Here is a 19,452-nt window from a genome sequence, read left to right on the forward strand (position 1 = left end):
CTTTGTAAGAAAGAAGGGGGTTGGTATATCGTTGCCCACACAACGTCCAATCTATTGAAAGGAATACAACAGAAGATCAAGAGGTGGTTGCTGATTTCATAGCTATTGGATTCTCAGAGTTGTCTTAACCGATTCCAAAGGTAAATTTCTAACCAAACCGTGACACCCCTTATTCCGCTGCGCGTGGGTGTTTCGCGGTTCGTAGTAAATCATTCGGCGAAACCATAACGGTTCCTACAGTCTCTTCTAGATAGCCTAGGGGAAGATGGAGTAGATCTGGTGATCTCTCAAAGGGAGTCGATCTAGCCCCAGCGGGTGGAGTCGATTTAGGGTGAGCGGATGGAATGGATCCACCCTTTATGGATAGAGTTCCTCCCACTCTTTTTGGAAGGAGAATGGAGTCTGCTTTTATATTTTTCTTAGTGATTCTTTGTCTTCTCTTCCGTCAGGTCAGTTCGAATTGATGTGAGACTTTATGGAGCATTGATGAGCGTGGTTGAAGTTTTGGACTTGATGGTAATAGTTGGCTCGTCCATTACTGACTGTTACGATGGTGCATTATAATGGCAGTTCGTTATGGCAGTTCGTGAATGAGTATTCCGGCAACCTGCTCGGCGATCTCATAGAGAGACTGTCCGTTCGCTATCAGTTTGTAATGAGGTCATTGGGAGAAGTGTTCTCTGATAAGTTGTGCTGGACACGTGTATAATATACATTAGTTGTGTATATTAGTCCCTCACATAGCCCCTTCTCATTAGGTTGTCCTGTTCAGAGGGGCGACCTAATGAGAGAGTAGTTCCACACGTGGGAAGCACACGGGGGGAGCTAGAATCAAGTTAGACGTAGTTCATGTTCTGGCGCTTTAGTAGACTGAGTGGGCATTCGACTGTTGAGTCGCTCTTGGATGAGGTCGTCTACTCGACTTGAGTCACTTTGGAGTGAGCTCGTAGGGCAAGTACATGTTGAGTTGCTCCTAGCTTTATATCGTCCTGCATATGAGTGACCGATCTGTAGGTTGGGTGACGCTTCAGTAGACTGAGTGGCCGTTCCAACGTTGAGTTTCTCCTGGACCAGGTTGTCAGTCACTTTGGAGTGAGCTCATGAGGTGAGTACGTGTGGAGTTGATCCTAGATGAGGTCGTCCACTCGGCTTGAGTCACTTTGGAGTGAGCTCATGAGGCGAGTTCATGTGGAGTTGATCCTGGACGAAGTCGTCTACCCGGATTGAGTCAGTTTGGAGTGAGCTCATGAGGTGAGTACATGTTTAGTTGCTCCTGGACGAGGTCGTCCATTGGTATGATACCATGATAGCTCAATCCTGAACTGGTCCTAGAAGTATAGGTCCCCAGTTAGCAAGACTATTTACCCGACTAGAGTCACTTTGGAGTAAGCTCGTGAGGCGATCGAGTACATGATGAGTAGGTCCTGGACGAGGTCGTCCACTCGGTTTCAGTCACTTTGGAGTGAGCTCGTGAGGCAAGCACATGATGAGTTGCTCCTGGACGAGGTCATCCATTGGTATGATATCATGATAGCTCGATCCTGAACTGGTCCTAAAAGTATAGGTCCTTTGTTGGCGAGACTTTTGTGAACGATCTGTGAGTTAGGTGGCATTTCAGTAGACTGAGTGACCATTCTATAGTTGATGTGACAACTATTGAATTTGATTAGATCTTTTGTATGTCGTCAGCATGGCGTTTTAGTTTATCTGCAAAAATGCGAACTAGCACGTAGTTGTTAATATAGGCTAATGGTAGTAGATACCTTTGGATTAGTGAGGTGCTCATGTCGGAGCGATTGTTCTTTGGCGAAGCCCCTAGTGTATGATTCGCGTTGAGCGTCCTTGATTTTGAGTTTATCTCATTTGCATTCTTTAAAGCTAGCCCCTAGTTCGTGTTGTAGACGATCTGACAAGGAGCGAGCTCAGTTGTGAAAAGGGAAGTCTGATTTGTCTTCAACATCTTCTGTACGATCTGTGTAGCGTCGCGCTTGACGGTGCTCTGGTTAATTCGCTTGTATAGCTCATTGATCCGTTGATTCACCTCGTTGATACTGTCCTCAGCGGTGATACCATTCGAACTCTGGGCTGTGACCTGGTTTTTCAGTGTTAGGTTCTCCTGCTGGTAGGAAAGTAATGCTCTCGTTCATTGTCCCAAGCTGGCTTACCAGGTTCTTGACTTGGTCATGTAGGTTTTCCACGCTTCGTGGGCTTGAGGGAAACTATTTTGAAGAATGTGGTTTTTCTCAAGAGATCTCCCCACAGACGGCGCCAATGTAAAGGTTAAGTTTGGTCTAACCTTACAGATGTATAAATTTTGGGGAAATTGGGGGGAAGATTGTGGATATGACTTAGTTCGTTTTGAACGAACTGCCTACGTATTAGGTTCTCCCTAAGGAACCTGAATCAAGTCAGACATAGTTCATGATTTGGTGTGATTAGATATGGTGTGGTAGATAGAGAGGTCTCTTCTAGAGAGCCTAGGGGGAAGATGGAGTAGATCTGGTGATCTCTCGGAGGGAGTCGATCCAGCCATAGTGGATGGAGTCGATTTGGGGTGAGCGAATGGAATGGATCCACCCTCTATGGATAGAGTTCCTCCCGCCCTTTTTGGAATGAGAATGGAGTCTGCTTTTATAGTCTTCTTGGTGATTCTTTGTCTTCTCTTCCGTCAGGTAAGGTTGTATTGATGTGAGACTTTATGGAGCATTGATGAGCGTGGCTGAAGTTTTGGACTTGATAGAGACAGCTGGCTCATCCGTTACTGACTGTTACGATAGCGCATCGTGATGGCAGTTCATGAATGAGTATTCGGGCGACCTGCTCGGCGATCTCATGGAGAGACTGTCAGTTCGCTATGAGTTCGTAATGAGGTCGTTGGGAGAAGTGTTCTCTGATAAGTTGTGCTGGACACGTGTACAATATACATTGATTGTGTATATTAGTCCCTCACAAGGATTATTCTTTTTCCGAGTTTTACTTTCCCTTCCACAGTTTACCAAACAGACACAATTTTGAAACTGTTTTCATTCCATTTATTTCCATAGTGGACCGTTGATATTATTTCCTTTCCTTTCCATTAGTTAAAATTTAACAAATAGGCCCTTAGTAATAATTGTCCTGACTTATTAGAGATTTAGGGGACTTTTGGCTGAATGGTTTTTGGATATTCTACTGGTTTTCTTTGTTGGAACAAAGATAGGAGATACCAAGGCTGTGTTTGATAGCCCTATTTGCCATGACAAATAATGGCAAATCCAAAAAACTAATATTTGCCGATGTTTGATACGTTTTTTATCCGGTAGCAAATTTTCCTAAGATTTGCCACACCCTTTGATTTGCCACCATTTTTGTGACAAACTTTACATTGGGGGGAGCTGAGTAAATTTTGCCACGCCAAATAACACATGAATTTGCCACCGAAAAAAACAAATTTGTCGCACCAAGAGAAAAAAAAACCGATAACATCTCTCCAACACAACTTCTTCAAAAGAAAACCAGTGAGTTGTGATTTTCTCAAGGAAGAAATCACTTCCTCTCCTTAACAGGTTCGTTCCTCTCTTTTCCTCTCTTTAATCCCTCCTCCTATCTTTCTCTATTTGGTTTAGGTTTACGACCATGTGAGGAGGAAACAACAACCATCAGTAATGTTCTCTTTTTTCCCCAAAGTGTAAGCAGGGGTTAGGCAGAGGCCCACCACTCCTACTAGTAATATATACTATAAACAAACAAAATCTTATAATGTTTTTACTAGCAGCATGCCAGCATCCTCATCTACACTGATCAGTGCTCTAACGGGGGCACAAAATGATGAAAAATTACATCCCACTTGACTAAGAGAAGCCAGATAATCTGCTTCTCTGTGTTGAGCTTACTGTGTTGAATTGTGTTTTCATTAGGTCTGTGCTTATAAAGATGGAGAGGTGGTTATAGATACTACTGTTGGTATGCTTGGAAAAGATGACCCCTCGTACAATCCTTGATGACCTATTTCCAGTTTTTTCGGTAACAAAGGGAGTCACTGCGGGGATGTTACATTGGCTGGTTGATAATGGGTATGATACAAATAACTATTGATATACATAAGATCATCTTGACAATATAGATTTCTTCTTTTTTATCCTGATTAATGCATTTTCCGCTTTTCCCCTGGGTTGAATTGTTCTGAACAAGATTAGTGGTTCAATTGGTTCAATAGATGATAAATATGTGCACACGGGACAACGTGGACTTTTATGTAGGAACATGGTGCTTGAATCTTAATTCTTACATGCACTACAAAAAAAGATGTGATGTACATAATAAAAAGACTACGGTAATAGGAGATGATGTCATTTGTTTCTATGTCTCTGTGATGCTGTTACAATTTGTTTTATTTTCATAATATTCCTCTAAATGCTTGCTTGAGCTGAATCTATTTTCCTAGATACAAAGTGATCAGGGTTACATAGCGTCCACATCTTGTTTAAGGGCTTGCATATGTTGTTTAGTTTTCTTTATTTTATTAAAGTTTGCAGTGTTTGAGATTATATATTGTAGCATGTCACCATAATTATATTAGCGCATGTTGTTTGTCAGGAAGCTAAATCTTGAAGAAAACATTGCAAATATTTGGCCTGGATTTGGAATAAATGGAAAAGACTTGATAAAGGTACATTTATATATGAATCAAATGTTTAAATCTATCAACTATGCGCCAATCATATAATATTCATATATCGTTCGAAAGTAATTTCTATATAACTACTTTGATTTTTAGGTCCATCATGTGCTAAACCATACGTCTGATTTGCATAATGCAATGATGTCCAACACTATCATGGATCCTCCATTGATGTCTGATTAGAATGCATGTTTAAACCGTATTCAAATGTCCACGCCTGAAAGTGAACCTGGCCACAAGCAGTTGTACTCATCGTTTGGTTATTTATGTAGTGGTATTATTGAGGTATCCCCTACTTTATTTCCCTTCCAACACAATAGCCATCTTAATTTTTTATGCAGTGATGTATCATTATCATTACTATTAATACATAATTTCAATATATCCTTTCCTCTACAAGAATTAGTAAATTGTTAGGAAAACGTATCATGTTGAACTTTTTGCATATGTCGTAATTACTAATAACCACGACTATATATCCACATCAAATTCACCTTCTGGAAAAGAAAAAACTTCAAACCTAGTTGAGTTTCATGCCAAAAGGGGATGAGGTCCTCTCCACACGTTTGGTACTTTGATTGCTTGTCATCAAGAAGGCGGTACATCCATCACTACGATTGTGCCTTTAAAAATAACTTTAACACGATGTTCTGTCTCTGGTATGTAATTTTACCAACCCATGTTAAACGTTATGTGAGACAGGTTCTAAAAACGGTTTGAAGAGAGAGTAGGTCGATGCCATATCTTTATTGTCTATCTCCGTCCCCTGTGCATATTATTTTTACTTTAGCTTTTACTCGGGCTTTTGCATGCTTTGCATTTGAACCCCATCTTATTACAAATAACTATAAAAAGTGTTGAATTGTCTAAACTTTTAACCATGGATATAATCACTAATTAATAAATCCAAAATAGAGCACTAGCTACTATTTGAATTATGTCCTATCAAATAGCTCTTATTTCCTTTATGTTTGATTGTCAAAGAATAATATTTTAATACATCATAGCCTCATAGGCTGTGTTTGGTTTATGGAATTATGTTTCCATGAAAAACTAGAGCTAGAAAAAGAGAGAAGAAAGACCATACTGCTTTTATTATTTGCTTTTGACTTTTACCATATACAAACCGATGCCCTGTTTTTGTGAGGTAGGAAAATGAATTCCCTTAATTCAAGAAAGGAACTTGCTTTCCCTAAATTTCATATGCTTAAAGAATACACTTTCTATTTTTTTTCCTTGGAATATTGATTCCGTGAGCCAAATACAACTTACTTTTTGTTTTTTGATATAACAATAGAACTATTTCCTTCCTTCTTCCAATCATGTATTACTTTCATGTATAGGACTATCCGAAGTTTGCATTGCCTTTTCGCCCAAGTGGTGGGATGGGAATGGGATCCCCAACTCAGCTAACAAATATAAGGAGGTATTATGAGTACTGCATGCCCTTACTTTCTTCTGTAAACTACTCATTCCAAAGTTGCTAATAATATCTACCAAAATTGGTTTTCTTATATAGGATTAGAAGGTAAGTTGGCATGTAGCCCCTTTTGAAGAAAGGTTAGAGAAGGCGTTGTCAAATGAAAGTGTTGTCAATCCAGGGTAAATGTCATTCTAGCTAATTACTTTTGTGCTAGATTTCTAGTTACCTTCACAATCCAATGTCCGCAGTGACTTGGATGTTGCTTTCTTGTTAATAATATATTATCGAGACTTTTAGGTACAGGACGGAAGGAGATACTGCTGCGACCTGCGAGCCCATCGAGTTGGTTGAGACTTGTAGGAGGATTAGCTGCGACCTGCGAGACCATCGAGTTTGTTGAGAATGAGGAAAGTGATACTGCTGTGTCTCGATTGCATGTGTCAAAACATCCTGAAGAAGTGGTTTCCTATTGATGTATGACACTAATTTCAAACATTTTCACGAGGCATGTAGAAGTTTGCAACAAAAATGGGCTCCTGTATCTCTTGTTTCTCATTCCACGCAATTGTAGTCATTCTCGAATTTTCAAAACTAGTTAACTAGTAATTCTTTTGTACAAAATGTTTTTGCTACATAGAATTTAGTGACTCTGGCAATATCTACGTGTGTTGGCACACGAAGTTGACATAATCTTTTTTTTGAAAGGCTTGATATCTTCTACATATCGTCAGCATCCCAATTGATTGACCTGTTTTCTAAGCCATAAGCAAGCTGTTGAAACTTGCTGCGACCCAACCTACTTATCATCGATAGACTTGAAAAAAGTATGAACAACTTAAGCTTAGAGAACTTCATCTCATTTTAAGTTCAAGATGCATAAAATTATAACCTAAAAAGTAACAATAAAGACACAGTCATAGTGGATTGCATATTTTGAAGGGAGTGGGGAGAAGTACACACACCTTCAAACATTTTGTACAGAGCTGACCACCATCTATCTCAAAGCAAAGATGTTTTGCTTCAAGAGGCAAAAATTCCTCTAGACTCTCAATTAATAATTTCTCGAACAAGAAAACTTCTTCCCGTGCATCCTTGTAGCCATAGCATCCTCAGCTTGAAAGTTCAACTCTTTTACAACACATAAGATTTGAATTTGGTGAAGTAAGGAGAGTGGCTATAATTTTTCAAATCTTAATATTTTAAAAGCACAAAAAATGAAAAAAATGAAATATTTGTCGCGGCAAATTTGAACAATCAAACAACAACAAATGGTTGTAAATAAGGGCAAATGATATTTACCACAGTATCATCAAATTTAAATTTGCCACAAATTATTTGCAATTGTCACATAGCAAATTTGCCAGTGGCAAATGGTGACAAAATTTGTATTTTTCACAGGTCCTATCAAACATTGCCCGAGAAATGATGGATTAGAGAGGATTAGTTTTTTACTTTTCTTCTACTGGTTCTTTATGTTTCTGATTTTTTTTATAATTGTGTCAAGCAAATTACAAAATAGACTAGTCTATGAATTTGGCTATTTCAATTGGGCTTTTTTTTTATTCGGTATTTGAGACATTTGTCTTTTCAATTTGAAAAATGAGATACACGGATATACCATAAATGAATTTGGCGGGTTACAGGTTAGGTTTTGGAGTCGGGTTTTGGTTTGGTTTTGGGTTTATTAGGTGAGGGTCGGGTTCGGGTACCCTTCGGATATCAAATCTCCACCGAACCCTACCCTAATATACGTCATGTCGGTTCCGAATTCGATTTTTAGCGGGGCAGGTCAGTTTTTTGTCGGTTCAAGTTTTGGGTTGGTTTCGGGTCCAAATGAACACCCTACTTTCTTTTGAGCAATTTACATTTGATATTAAAAACGTCGGATATATATCCTCTTGTGCATCTTGATGTCTTGGTAGAGACTTTTGAGGAAGGAGAAAGTCTTGCACGCTATATTCAAGGTGATAGTAATCGGTTACCAAATGGTAGAAACCAAGACCGAAAATATCATATGATATATTGATATATTAGCGATATATATCGAAATATGGGATACACGATATGGAAATAATATGATATTTTGGTGAGATATATTGATTTATTTTTGGATCGATGTATATCGCAGTTTCCGATATATCGGCAATATATCCGATATATTTGATATATATTGATTGACTTGTTGACGGTTTGATTGATTTTATTGACGGTTGACTGATAATTCCAACATATGTTGTTATATATTGGTGATATTTCTGATATATAATAATATATATTGAAATTTTAACTATTTCACAAAAAAGTTAGAATCTCTAAAATATCCAATATATCGATATAGACCGATATATTTCGGTTTGGAATGGAGGTGGTTTTCCGAAATATGGGCCGATATGGAAAAAATGGGCCCTGGTAGAAACAGGAATGTTATCGTTCAGGATGGCACACTTACACTGCGCAGCTTGGGGTGGGTGAACGAGTTTATTGGTACTGACTTTAGTCCAAGGAATATCCTCTTTCAGATAGATAAGGACTGACCCCGTATAGTCATCCTCGATATAGGCATGACATTTAGAGTTCCAAGGAATTTGCGTACATTATAGTGGAAGTCATCCAGGCTACTGGCAAACGGGATGGCCGCACTGCTGCAGCCTGCAGAGTTCCTTCTGAAATTGTCAAAGAAACAGAACTGTCCGTGTCCATGTCCATGTGCCCTTCATTGAGGATGTGGAAACATAAATCTAGGTACGAAACAAATTAGGAATAAATGGCGTAAATAGCAATGACTAAACATTTCGAAGTGGGTTGAAAGTTGAAACTTAAACAAAGATTGGATAAATCCACATAAAATATGCATGCAAAGCTTTATGGCTGCACAGGCTCATCCACATCCAACAACTTCAGAGAAGGAGCCAAGTGCCCAAGTGACCATCCCACCCCAACAAGTTGACACTCGGCCCACGTGCACACCACTTCCAAAAATAAGAAAACATTTTCCCCATCACTACGAATATAGATCTTCCTCGAGATACAAACCCAAATCCAGCGGTCCACGATTGGAGACAATGATACTTAGAATCCTAAAAATCCCCACGTATATAAACACAACAACCAATACAAATGTTCTGTGGTTGCAGTACTTTGGTTTGATCTCTGAACCCAGTGAAAGAAGGGAGTTGCTGTAATCCCCTTGTCTTCATTTGCTTCATAGATTTCTTATCAACCACACCACCCCACCTTTTTTTGCAGTATCACTTTATCTTGTGGTCCAGTTTTTTTTAATCTGCATCTCAAAAGTGTAAGTCTTTTTACTCCCTTTTTGGCTCTTACACTCATTTAAATTCTAATTCTTAACAAGCCCAGTTTAAAAACTTTGATTTTTATTGTTGGGCTTTTTTTCTTTTTAAAGATTTATTTAGTTGTTATTGTATGTCTTTCAGATTGGATTTATAAGCAGAGATTTAAACTGGGGTTTTATTGCTAAGGTAATGTGTTCTCTATTTGCATTACTTCTATTGTTATGTTTTATTTACGCCTCTTATTATTAAAAAATCTACGATTTTGGAGATTTTTTTCTTACAGATTGAGATTGTCTACATATTCATATTCTAAACTTGTTATAATGAATAACAGATATGACCACGCTCCTACATTGCCTAAGTTTGTTTGTTTATAGGCTTAGTCCATATCATTCACATTCGATTGTGTGGATAATTTGCATATTTACAAACTGTTTGATGGTATATGTATTTCTTTAATGTTTTAGCTTTAATTTTAAAATTTCCATGTAAGATGTTTTCTTCATATATTACCTATTATATATGTTAAAGAAAGACCACAAGTTGGATGCATATATGGCACCGATTTTGCATTCGAGAAGTACTTGGCTATGTCGAGTTAACCCCATTTTCATTTTAGTCCAGAAGGCAATTCTTAAGGGTTTGTACAACCCTATTTTAAAATTTTTATTTTTCTTTCTCTGCCTCTTCTGATGCCAGTAGATTTCCATTCACCACAAATGATGTTGTGTAAGCGACACGACCCCAATAATAACTAAGATCTTGAAGCAATGTAACAAGAACGTTACGAGATAAATTAAGTAAATGCGACAAAATTAAGACAACACAAAGAATTTCACGAGGTTCAGCAATTTGCCTGTCCTCCAGAGCACACCAATTTCATTATTAAAGATGAAAGCTCATAACAATTAGCTCTTTTTCTCTCACTCAATGATTTGGTTTACTTAATGAAAATGTGGAGGCTGATGTTCGTATTGTTAGGTAAGTGCAGATGCTTAAACCACATCAATGAGAAACAAAGACTTGTGATTGTGTTCTTCATTATCAACAATGGAGGTTGGTGAGCCTACAACTCTTACCATGAAAATCACAAAAGGGATGTGAATACAAGAAGAAGGAAGTCTCAAATCATCAAATGGTGGTTAGTCAAATAACACATGGTGTAGTTTGAGCTATAAATTGAGCTCTTTTCTTTTAGAGAAAATGTACAAGTTGAGAGAGAGAGAATTTAGTAGAGATTCTTGAGTGGTTTTGGTGTTTGGTTTCATTAAGGAAACCAAAGCTTTGAGGGAGAGAAAGAGAGCTAATTGTTAGGAGCTTTCATCTTTAATAGTGAAACTAGTGTGCTCTGAAGGACGTAGACAAATTGCCGAACCTCTTGAAATTCTTTGTGTTGTCTTAATTTTGTCGCATTTACTTAATTTCTCTTGTAATGTTCTTATTACATTGCTTCCAAGATCTTAGTTATTATTGGGGTTGTGTCGTTTACACCTTAACAAACAAAAACCCTAGTACTTCAACTAGAAATAGTGCTCTTGAAATCATTATTCTTGGCATCTCCGAAGAGATTCTTCTGCTCTTTATCATCGTTGAGTCACCCAACTCTTCCCCATTCAGGCTGTTTCTTTGAAAATTCAAACGAAGAGAGTGTTGTTTGCTTCTATAGGTGAAGAAATTATTGTTACAATGTTGGACTACTTTTAACTGTGTTGCTAAGTGTTATCTGATAAAACGCTAAGGGGGAGTCTAGAGGATTTTTTGTTTGTGATGGGAAGTTGGATCAAGAGATCGGTACACATACATCATTTGAATGTTCAGTAATTCCAACTAGAGCAGTTTTATATTTTGGTTCCAATTTTAATTTCATCTTTTGACTCCCATGTTATCACCATCACACGACGACCACAAACAGCAACACCATTCCCCTCTTCTCTGTCCGTCTTTACGGCATTGTGGTATACTAGTTACTTAAAACTCGTCATAAGTTTTGAGTGTATTATGTGGACAATTCTTTCATCTGTCAATGGCTCATTACAAAAATCTCCTTCATCAACCTAATTTCATTTCAAACTTCCCCACATATTGTCAACATTTTGACAACAAAAATTTGGCACGTCTCATGTCAAACTTGTTTAAAATCCAATGTGATAGATTAAATGATTGATTTGGCGACGGGTCTATTATTTGTATGTATCACTTATTGTACTATCATAGTTTTACATACCGTGTTGTTGAAATGAGCTTTTATAAATGCCAAGTCCCATATAAGGTTTCATTTCCCGGAGCAGAGCAATATATTCTTAAGTACGTATATTTACAATTACTGAAGCACACTATTCCATGATTATTATTCATCAAGAATAGATGATCTTTGGGTGATGATACCAGAGGTCTGGGGTTCGAACCCATTGAGTTATGGATCTCTCTAAAAATAGGCTTGCCCACACATTTTTGCAGGTGAAACTAGCAAAATTGGTAAAATCTTTGGGTGATGATACCAGAGGTCTGGGGTTCGAACCCCGCTAGCATCAAAGAGTTACTGATCTCATTTAAAACAGGCTTACCAAAAAAAAAAAAAAAAAAGAAGTTATGTTCATAGAAAATACATGATTTCATTGTAATTGTGGTTTATAATTAATTGGTGATATGGTCCTTAGAAGCCTAAGTTACATATTGTGTTTCTTTACCTTAGAGGCTTAGACGAAGAATTTGGGTAATGATTAACATGGACTACTAATTTCTTTAGCTTACCATTCCTGAATGCTACCTTTATGAAGCTTTCGATGTGCCCTTAGGATTCATAATACATGAGAATTGTCACGTGTCCCATATTATGCAATGCACTGTGTCATTCTCCATGCGGAGAAAACATTCAATCTCAAAATTGGAAGTACAAGTACCCAAGAAATCATTCGTAATTTTGTACACATGGTTGTGTGACCCAATTTTCATCTGCCTTTTGTATCCTAATTCTTTGGCTTAGGTTCTAGCATTATTTGTTTTTGTAAAATATATCATTACTCCTTGATGTTGCCTGCATATGCTTACTCATTTTAATTGATGATTCACTTTCTAACCTAAAGACTAAAGTCCTAAATAGGGTCGATACTGACAATTCTACTGAAATTAAAGGCCTACTGATAAATAGGGTCAATGCTGACAACTTTTTGTACCTCTTTAAACCTTGAGGAATTTCAAATTAATCTCTTCAGTTAAAAGTATTATCTTATTTTGAGAGCTCCTTTGTCTTAAAATTATATAGAAAAATTATATTTTTGCTTTTCTGTTTGTCTCTAGATTTAGACATTGCAAATGGGGGATGTAGCTAAGGATCTGACTGCTGGGACCATTGGAGGGGCTGCACAGTTAATAGTTGGGCACCCTTTTGACACCATCAAGGTCAAGCTCCAAAGTCAGCCAGTTCCACTACCTGGCCAGCTTCCAAAATTTTCTGGAGCGCTTGATGCTGTTAAGCAAACTATTGCAGCAGAAGGTCTAGGAGGCTTGTACAAAGGTATGGGGGCACCACTGGCTACAGTGGCAGCTTTCAATGCTGTCCTCTTTACGGTGAGGGGACAATTGGAGTCGTTGTTGAAGTCTGATCCTGGTGCTCGGCTTACAATTAACCAGCAGATTGCATGTGGGGCAGGTGCTGGAGTTGCAGTCTCCTTTCTAGCGTGTCCTACTGAGTTGATAAAATGCAGGTTGGTAGCTTCGCACCTACATTTCCCTTTTTCCTTTGATTGTGTTTGTGTGTGTGTGTGTGTGTGTGTGTTGGGGGGATTATGATTAAATCTAATTGAATCCTTTTCCTGCTTGGATTGGATGGACACAGGTTGCAAGCCCAAAGTGCTTTGGCAGATGTGAGTTCTTCTGGTGGGGGAGTGAAGTATGGTGGTCCGATGGATGTTGCTAAGCAGGTTCTAAGATCCGAAGGTGGTATGAGAGGCCTCTTCAAAGGCCTTGCTCCTACCTTTGCACGTGAAGTTCCTGGAAATGCTGCAATGTTTGGTGTCTATGAAGGTGTCAAGCAATTGATCGCGGGTGGACAAGACACTTCAGGGTTGGGGAGGGGGTCCATGATTGTTGCTGGAGGTTTGGCCGGAGCCGCATTTTGGTTTATGGTATACCCCACTGATGTTGTCAAGAGTGTGATTCAAGTGGATAGTTACAAGAATCCCAAATTCTCTGGTTCCATTGATGCTTTTAAAAAGATTTTAGCGACAGAGGGAGTAAAAGGTCTATACAAAGGATTCGGTCCTGCCATGGCCAGAAGCGTCCCAGCAAATGCAGCGTGCTTCTTGGCCTACGAGGTTACAAGATCAAGCTTGGGATGATTGAGTCGGTAGACTGATACTCCTTTAGTTTTTTGTCATCACTGGCCAAAGAAATTGGTTAAGATTACAAGTCTCTTTTCTTCTGTTTTTAGCTCACGGGCTTTTGTCATCACTGGCCAAAGAAATTGGTTAAGATTACAAGTCTCTTTTCTTCTGTTTTTGGCTCACGGGCTATTCGTGGTCTTCCATTGAGATTGTTAAAGCTGTGAACGTTTTGTTGCCAAAATAACATTTTTCAATTAAAAAGGTTCTTATCACGGAGCTAAAATACCACTAGTCGTTCAAACTTTTTAAGTCCAGATTCGGCTAACTAGATGCGTCTCATCTAGTGGGGGTAATATTCGTTGTTGATTAGAATTGTATCTTGATTGGATAATGTCCAGATTTATAGTTGTTTTGAAGATGGAATTGCGAATTATCCGTGATTGTCTAATGAAACCAAGAGTTCTCATGACTTGGAGTTACTATAAAACGTGGAAAACGATTACTTAGGATACTTAATAGCAACCGACACTATTTCCCTATAAAAGAAAAGCGCAGGCTTTTGAACGTAAGAAGAAATAAAGAAACCAAGAGAGCGAGCAAGAAACACAAGTGAAGATGAAAATAAGAGGAGTGGTGAAGATGAAAAAGATAGAAAAGAAAATATACCCAGTAGGAGCAGCATATTACGAGCTCCTGGATGTGATAGGAAAGGGAGGCTGTGCGTTTGTTTACCGAGCGTGTTGCCTTCCTTTAGGAGAGGTAGTTGCCATTAAAGTCGTCAACTTGGAGGAGGAAGATGACTTCAAACTTATTACGAAGGAAGCACAGACGATGAAGCTGGTAAGACATCCCAACCTAGTCAGCGCATATTGTTCTTTTATCAAAGAGTCAGAGCTTTGGGTGGTGATGCCCTTGATGGATGCGGGATCTTGTTATCACGTAATGAAGTCTACCTATCCAGGGGGTATTCAAGAAGAAGCTGTCATTGCGAAATTTCTTTATGAAGCCTTAAAGGGTTTGGAGTATCTTCACCGAAACGGACTGATGCATCGAGATGTCAAGGCAGGTAATATTCTAGTTGATTCGTCTGGTGTTGTTAAGCTTGGGGACCTCGGATTTTCTACTAGCCTTTTTGACTCCGGCTGTAAGCGACGAGGAAAAACTGTTTTGGGGACACCTTGTTGGATGGCGCCCGAGGTCATAGAGCAATCAGAAGGTTACGACCACAAGGCTGATATTTGGTCGTTTGGCATCACTGCTTTGGAGCTAGCCCATGGTCGTGCACCTTTCACACAATATCCTCCTGTCGAAGTTTTTCTTAGGATTATCCGAGAAGAGCCGCCTCGACTAGATTCAAGCAAGAAGTTTTCCAAGTCTTTCAAGCAACTTGTTGCCATGTGTTTGGTCAAAGATCCCTCCAAACGACCGACAGCAACAGAGCTTTTGAAGCATTCCTTTTTTAAGAATCGGAAGCCTAATTTACGGTCACTGTTAGAGAAGCTTTCTCCAACACTCAGGAAACGCCTGATTACAATAAAGACAGTAGCAGTTACACAAGATAAAATGGAGGACACATCGCAGAACGAATACAAGAGGGGCATAAGCTGTTGGGACTTCAATCTTGAAGAAATCAAGGCACAGGCTGCATTACTTGAGGATGTTGTGGAAGAGGAAAGTATAGATGTCCTTGGAAGAAAAAGCGAAGGGCAAGTCTTCCAAGAAGTAGGACAGTTCAATGTGACGACATCGGAACAGGTCATCCTAGATAAGGTCCTACCGTTTAATATCCCTTGCGGCAAGAGTGTCATGGTGAACAGCTAGAGGATGTGCATGGAAAAGGAGCTGATGGGAGAATAAGTGTGCAAGCAGTGCTGGAGTACCTGAGGTTCAGTGCATCCTTAGCAAGAGAGCAACCAACAGGAGAAGTGTGTAGAACAACCAATGGAGCAATACTTGGAATGCACAGGAGAACTTTCTGCTATGGAGACTAGTGGAAGTCAGAGTTGGAGGCCACCAGCTAGTTGCTTGGGTTGTAAGCAACAACCTCTATTTATAAAGAGGTTCCACAAAAAACAACAAGAACTACGTGCGCTTGATCCCTTCAGCGGGGTTATGTTCCATGTTCCCCCAGGGTACGTAGCAGGGTGTTGTTACTGACGTTGTGTTTGATCTAAGAGTATATTAATGGCATTTGGAATTTCCAGTCTGATTTTTGTGTTACATTCTCAAGTTATTTTCACATTATTTAGATACTAGTGTGATTTCATTTGGTACCACACTTCACTTGATTTCATTAGGTACGAAGGAACACATGATATGATTTTTGTCATCAATCATTCAATGTTTTACTCTGAATATATATGAAGATATTGAGTAGGTGAACGCATGTACTAGAAGTATTGTCTATTTTATTTATTCCATCAAGATATAACACAAGTCTACACATGAATGTCGTCAGCTAGAATGTGTCATGTGTGTGCTTATAGCCATGCTTTCGCTGCATAGAGAACAGATCGGTTAACCAGTTTTTGTTAGATCATGAGCGCGTGCCTGCTAGAGTGGTGCATTTAGAGAGACAGTCGACTTTGCCGCCAAAACAAATTTCAGAGCTCTTGCAACACCAACAATAAGCATATTCAACCACACAGAAAGTCTTGAAACATTGTGCCGTTTCCGTTTCTTTCAAGGTAGGAAACTTATCTGCACCACTAGGATTCTCCCTGCCTGAGAAAAGTAAAAGAAAAAAAATGCGATTGGAAGAGAGAACTTGTGAACTTTCGGTAGTGCATACAGAAGAGGATGATGTATGGTCATTATCTCAGTATAAACACAGCTGAAAGACTGATTGGTATCCTCGACAAAAGAAAGGGAAAAAAGAAAAAGAAAAGCAAAATCACAATTAATACTAAAATAAGACCGTAAGTAGATTGCGGTAATTGATTAGGCTCTCAATGTGTTACCGCAATGGAGACTCTACAACTCTGACTTGACTCAGGAGAAAGCTCTTAGTGACTTATAATTATAGTATATAGGCCATTAGTGGCTATATTGTTTCCTTAATAATTCCAACCAATCCAAGAAGAAGAAGTCATGAACTCCATTCAATGACTTCAGCCTAGGTGGAGCGGTTAAACTCTTACAGGCAACAACAAAGGATAATGAATGGCCCTGTTTTCGGTAAAACTACTACCGGAAAGGTGAAAAACACAGAAGTTTCATGTCACTATTCCTAGCTATATGTGTAACCAGGTAGACATCCGCCCCTTGGAGATTCTGCCACTCTGATGCATTGTTTTAAAAGGGCGTTTGAGGCGAGGCGTACCACAAACGCCCTAAAGGCGTTGAGTAAGGTGTTTCTGAAGCGTTGAGCGTTGAGGCGTTCTTGAAGCGTACGCCTCCTCAGTAGTGAGGCCTAAGCCTCCATCGCAAAAAATTTAGGCCATCACTTTTTTTTCTTTCAATTTTTAGTGCAAGTAGACATCAACTTTAAATAGTATTGATGTACCAAACTAACCCATCCTTAACATTTTGTAAGTACTTTTAACTTGTAAAGTTTCTTTAATCTATCTATGTATTCTCTATTGTCTTGCAAAATGGAGGTGAGTATAATTGTTAACTCTTAATGATATGAAAGTCTAAATAAATCACAAGTTTATGAATAAGTTGGTGTATATAATGATGTGTAATGATGAATCACAAAGTTTACTTCACTTTATTGATTTTTGTTTGTTCACTTTTGATTTGTACGACTTAGAACTTTATACTTACATAATAGGATATTTTTAGAATTAAGAAAATGTCATACGCTTGAGGGTTATGCCGTCACGTCATGAGCTCGTCAAACGCCTCGCCCAGCGCTTTTACATTTTAAAACATTGCTATGATGAGACTCAGAAAAAAGCTTTTGATGACTTGTGTAATTATGTCACCTAGCGTAAGTGCATAACAAAGTATACTTCCATCCGCATTCAGCAATGGGTACTGTTGAAGTATGTAGAGTCTCACACATTCTGTAAATGTGAGACCGTATCTTATTTAGTAGTTTCTATTTCGGTGAAACCTATCACCCAGTATAAATATATGAATCGTAGGTTAGAGTAAACATACTCTAAACCCTACCGTCTTCTTGTGCCTCCATCCTTCTTCTTCTCCACTTCATTTCTTTAACCTAACCAGTTAACCATTATATGAATCTCCTAGCATAATTTAACATGGTATCAGGAACTAACTCTGTTTAGAGAATGATAGGAGAAAGATCCACAGTTTCAAGGTTCCAGTTTTAGTATTAATTGCCGTCTTAGTATTGTTTCGTTTCCGCAATCTCTCAGTATTGATAAAGAAGAGTACGTAAGGTTTTCAGAGGGAAAACGCGTGGTATCGCCATCTCTTTGTATCTCTCAATTTCTAAGTACAGGCGCGCACGCTCTCAGTTTCTCCTTTGCCACGCGCACACGCTCTAGGTCTGTATCTTTCTTGTTGTAGGCGCACACGCACTTAGTTTCTCCTTTGCCAAGGCGCGCACGTGCTCTGGGTCAGTATCTCGCAGTCTATCTTCCTTTCCATACAGTGAATTTTCCTTCTCTTTACAATGACTGAAGTTGTTTCAAAATCTGATGAATTTGGTAATACGTCTGTGTTCTCTGTTGGTATGATCTCTGTCAAATTGGAGGGTGTTGCCAATTGCCTTCAATGGGCAGAAGCAGTTACTGGTTATCTTACTGGAAAAGGTAAGGAAAGTCATCTGACAGATTCCCCAAATGATAAAATAAAGACAACTTGGACGAAAGATGACGCCTTGGTTAAGAATTTTCTATGGAATACTATGGAGAAGGATGTTTGTAATACTGTGCGGTTTTTCAAAACCTCTAAAGAGATTTAGGAGTATCTACAAGAATCATACTCTCAATCTCAAAATACTTCACGAATCTTTCAGTTGTATGAGAACATTTTTTATCTAACTCAAGGCGATATGTCTATCTCTGAGTATTATAATTCTCTTCGTAGCAAGTGGAAATAACTGAATATTTATCACCCACTTACTACAAATGTAAATCAGTGGAAGAAACAACGAGAGAAATTTCGAGTCTCAAAATTCCTATCTGGGCTACGTCCCAAGTTTGCTAATGTGAAAGCCCAAGTTCAAGCTGAATCTAAGTTCCCTACTCTGTCTAAAGCATATTCTCGTCTTTCTTGTATCACTGCACCTCCTCCAAAGCACAATGACAGTGCGGCTTTATTGATCCCTCCAAGCATCAATAATTCTAACAATCCCTCCTCTGGTCATGGTAATGGAGGTAGAGGGGGTAGAGCCAGTTGTGGACGTGGAGGTGGTGCAACCAAGGGAGTGGTCGTGGTTGTGGTATGGGTGGTTTTGATCCTTGTGAGCATTGTGGGCGCACAAATCATAGTTCTGATTTTTGTTGGGATATAACAGGTCACCCACCTTTGCACAAAGCCAACAATGCCACAGTAGTTGATCAGAAAGTGACCGACTTTCAACAAGTTCAAGAAGACCTTGTAGCCCTGATGAAGCGGATACAAGCTATTCCATTCAGTTCATCTAGTCCATCCAACTAACCCACTGTAACCCTAGCCGACTCAGGTAAAACATGCCTTCATACAAGTGGTAACAACTCTTGGGTCATTGACTCAGGAGCTTCTGATCATATGACAGGTAATCGAAAGTTGTTTTCTACTCTTGAGTATACTCATACACCATCATCTGTCATATTAGCAAATGGGGCTAAGGCT

The 19,452-nt window shown here is 39.0% G+C and overlaps 1 protein-coding gene, 1 long non-coding RNA gene and 1 pseudogene across 4 annotated transcripts; all 3 read left to right on the plus strand.

Moving 5' to 3' along the window:
• The first annotated feature begins 3,985 nt into the window (after positions 1 to 3,985).
• Positions 3,986 to 5,124, plus strand: LOC147514412 (uncharacterized). Its single transcript, XR_015213206.1, has 3 exons — positions 3,986 to 4,052; positions 4,576 to 4,648; positions 4,757 to 5,124. It is a non-coding gene; the product is annotated as an uncharacterized LOC147514412 (long non-coding RNA).
• A 3,927-nt stretch (positions 5,125 to 9,051) lies between these two features.
• Positions 9,052 to 13,984, plus strand: LOC147514413 (mitochondrial carnitine/acylcarnitine carrier-like protein). 2 transcript variants are annotated; one of them, XM_086582913.1, is made up of 5 exons: positions 9,185 to 9,378; positions 9,521 to 9,565; positions 10,371 to 10,520; positions 12,677 to 13,083; positions 13,215 to 13,984. In XM_086582913.1, exons 4-5 carry the CDS (start codon positions 12,692 to 12,694, stop codon positions 13,714 to 13,716), a joined length of 894 nt encoding a protein of 297 aa, XP_086439039.1. In that variant the 5' UTR covers positions 9,185 to 9,378; positions 9,521 to 9,565; positions 10,371 to 10,520; positions 12,677 to 12,691; the 3' UTR covers positions 13,717 to 13,984. The 2 variants fall into 2 exon arrangements, with proteins under 2 accessions (XP_086439031.1, XP_086439039.1); XM_086582905.1 differs by lacking the exon at positions 10,371 to 10,520 and having other exon boundaries at positions 9,052 to 9,378.
• Positions 13,985 to 14,196: 212 nt separating this feature from the next.
• Positions 14,197 to 15,907, plus strand: LOC147514414 (uncharacterized; annotated as a pseudogene). Its single transcript, XR_015207841.1, has one exon. The product of XR_015207841.1 is annotated as an uncharacterized LOC147514414 (transcript).
• The last annotated feature ends 3,545 nt before the right edge of the window (positions 15,908 to 19,452 follow it).

Source organism: Coptis chinensis, chromosome 2 (assembly GCF_015680905.1).
Source record: "Coptis chinensis isolate HL-2020 chromosome 2, ASM1568090v1, whole genome shotgun sequence".
NCBI classification, from domain to species: domain Eukaryota; kingdom Viridiplantae; phylum Streptophyta; class Magnoliopsida; order Ranunculales; family Ranunculaceae; genus Coptis; species Coptis chinensis.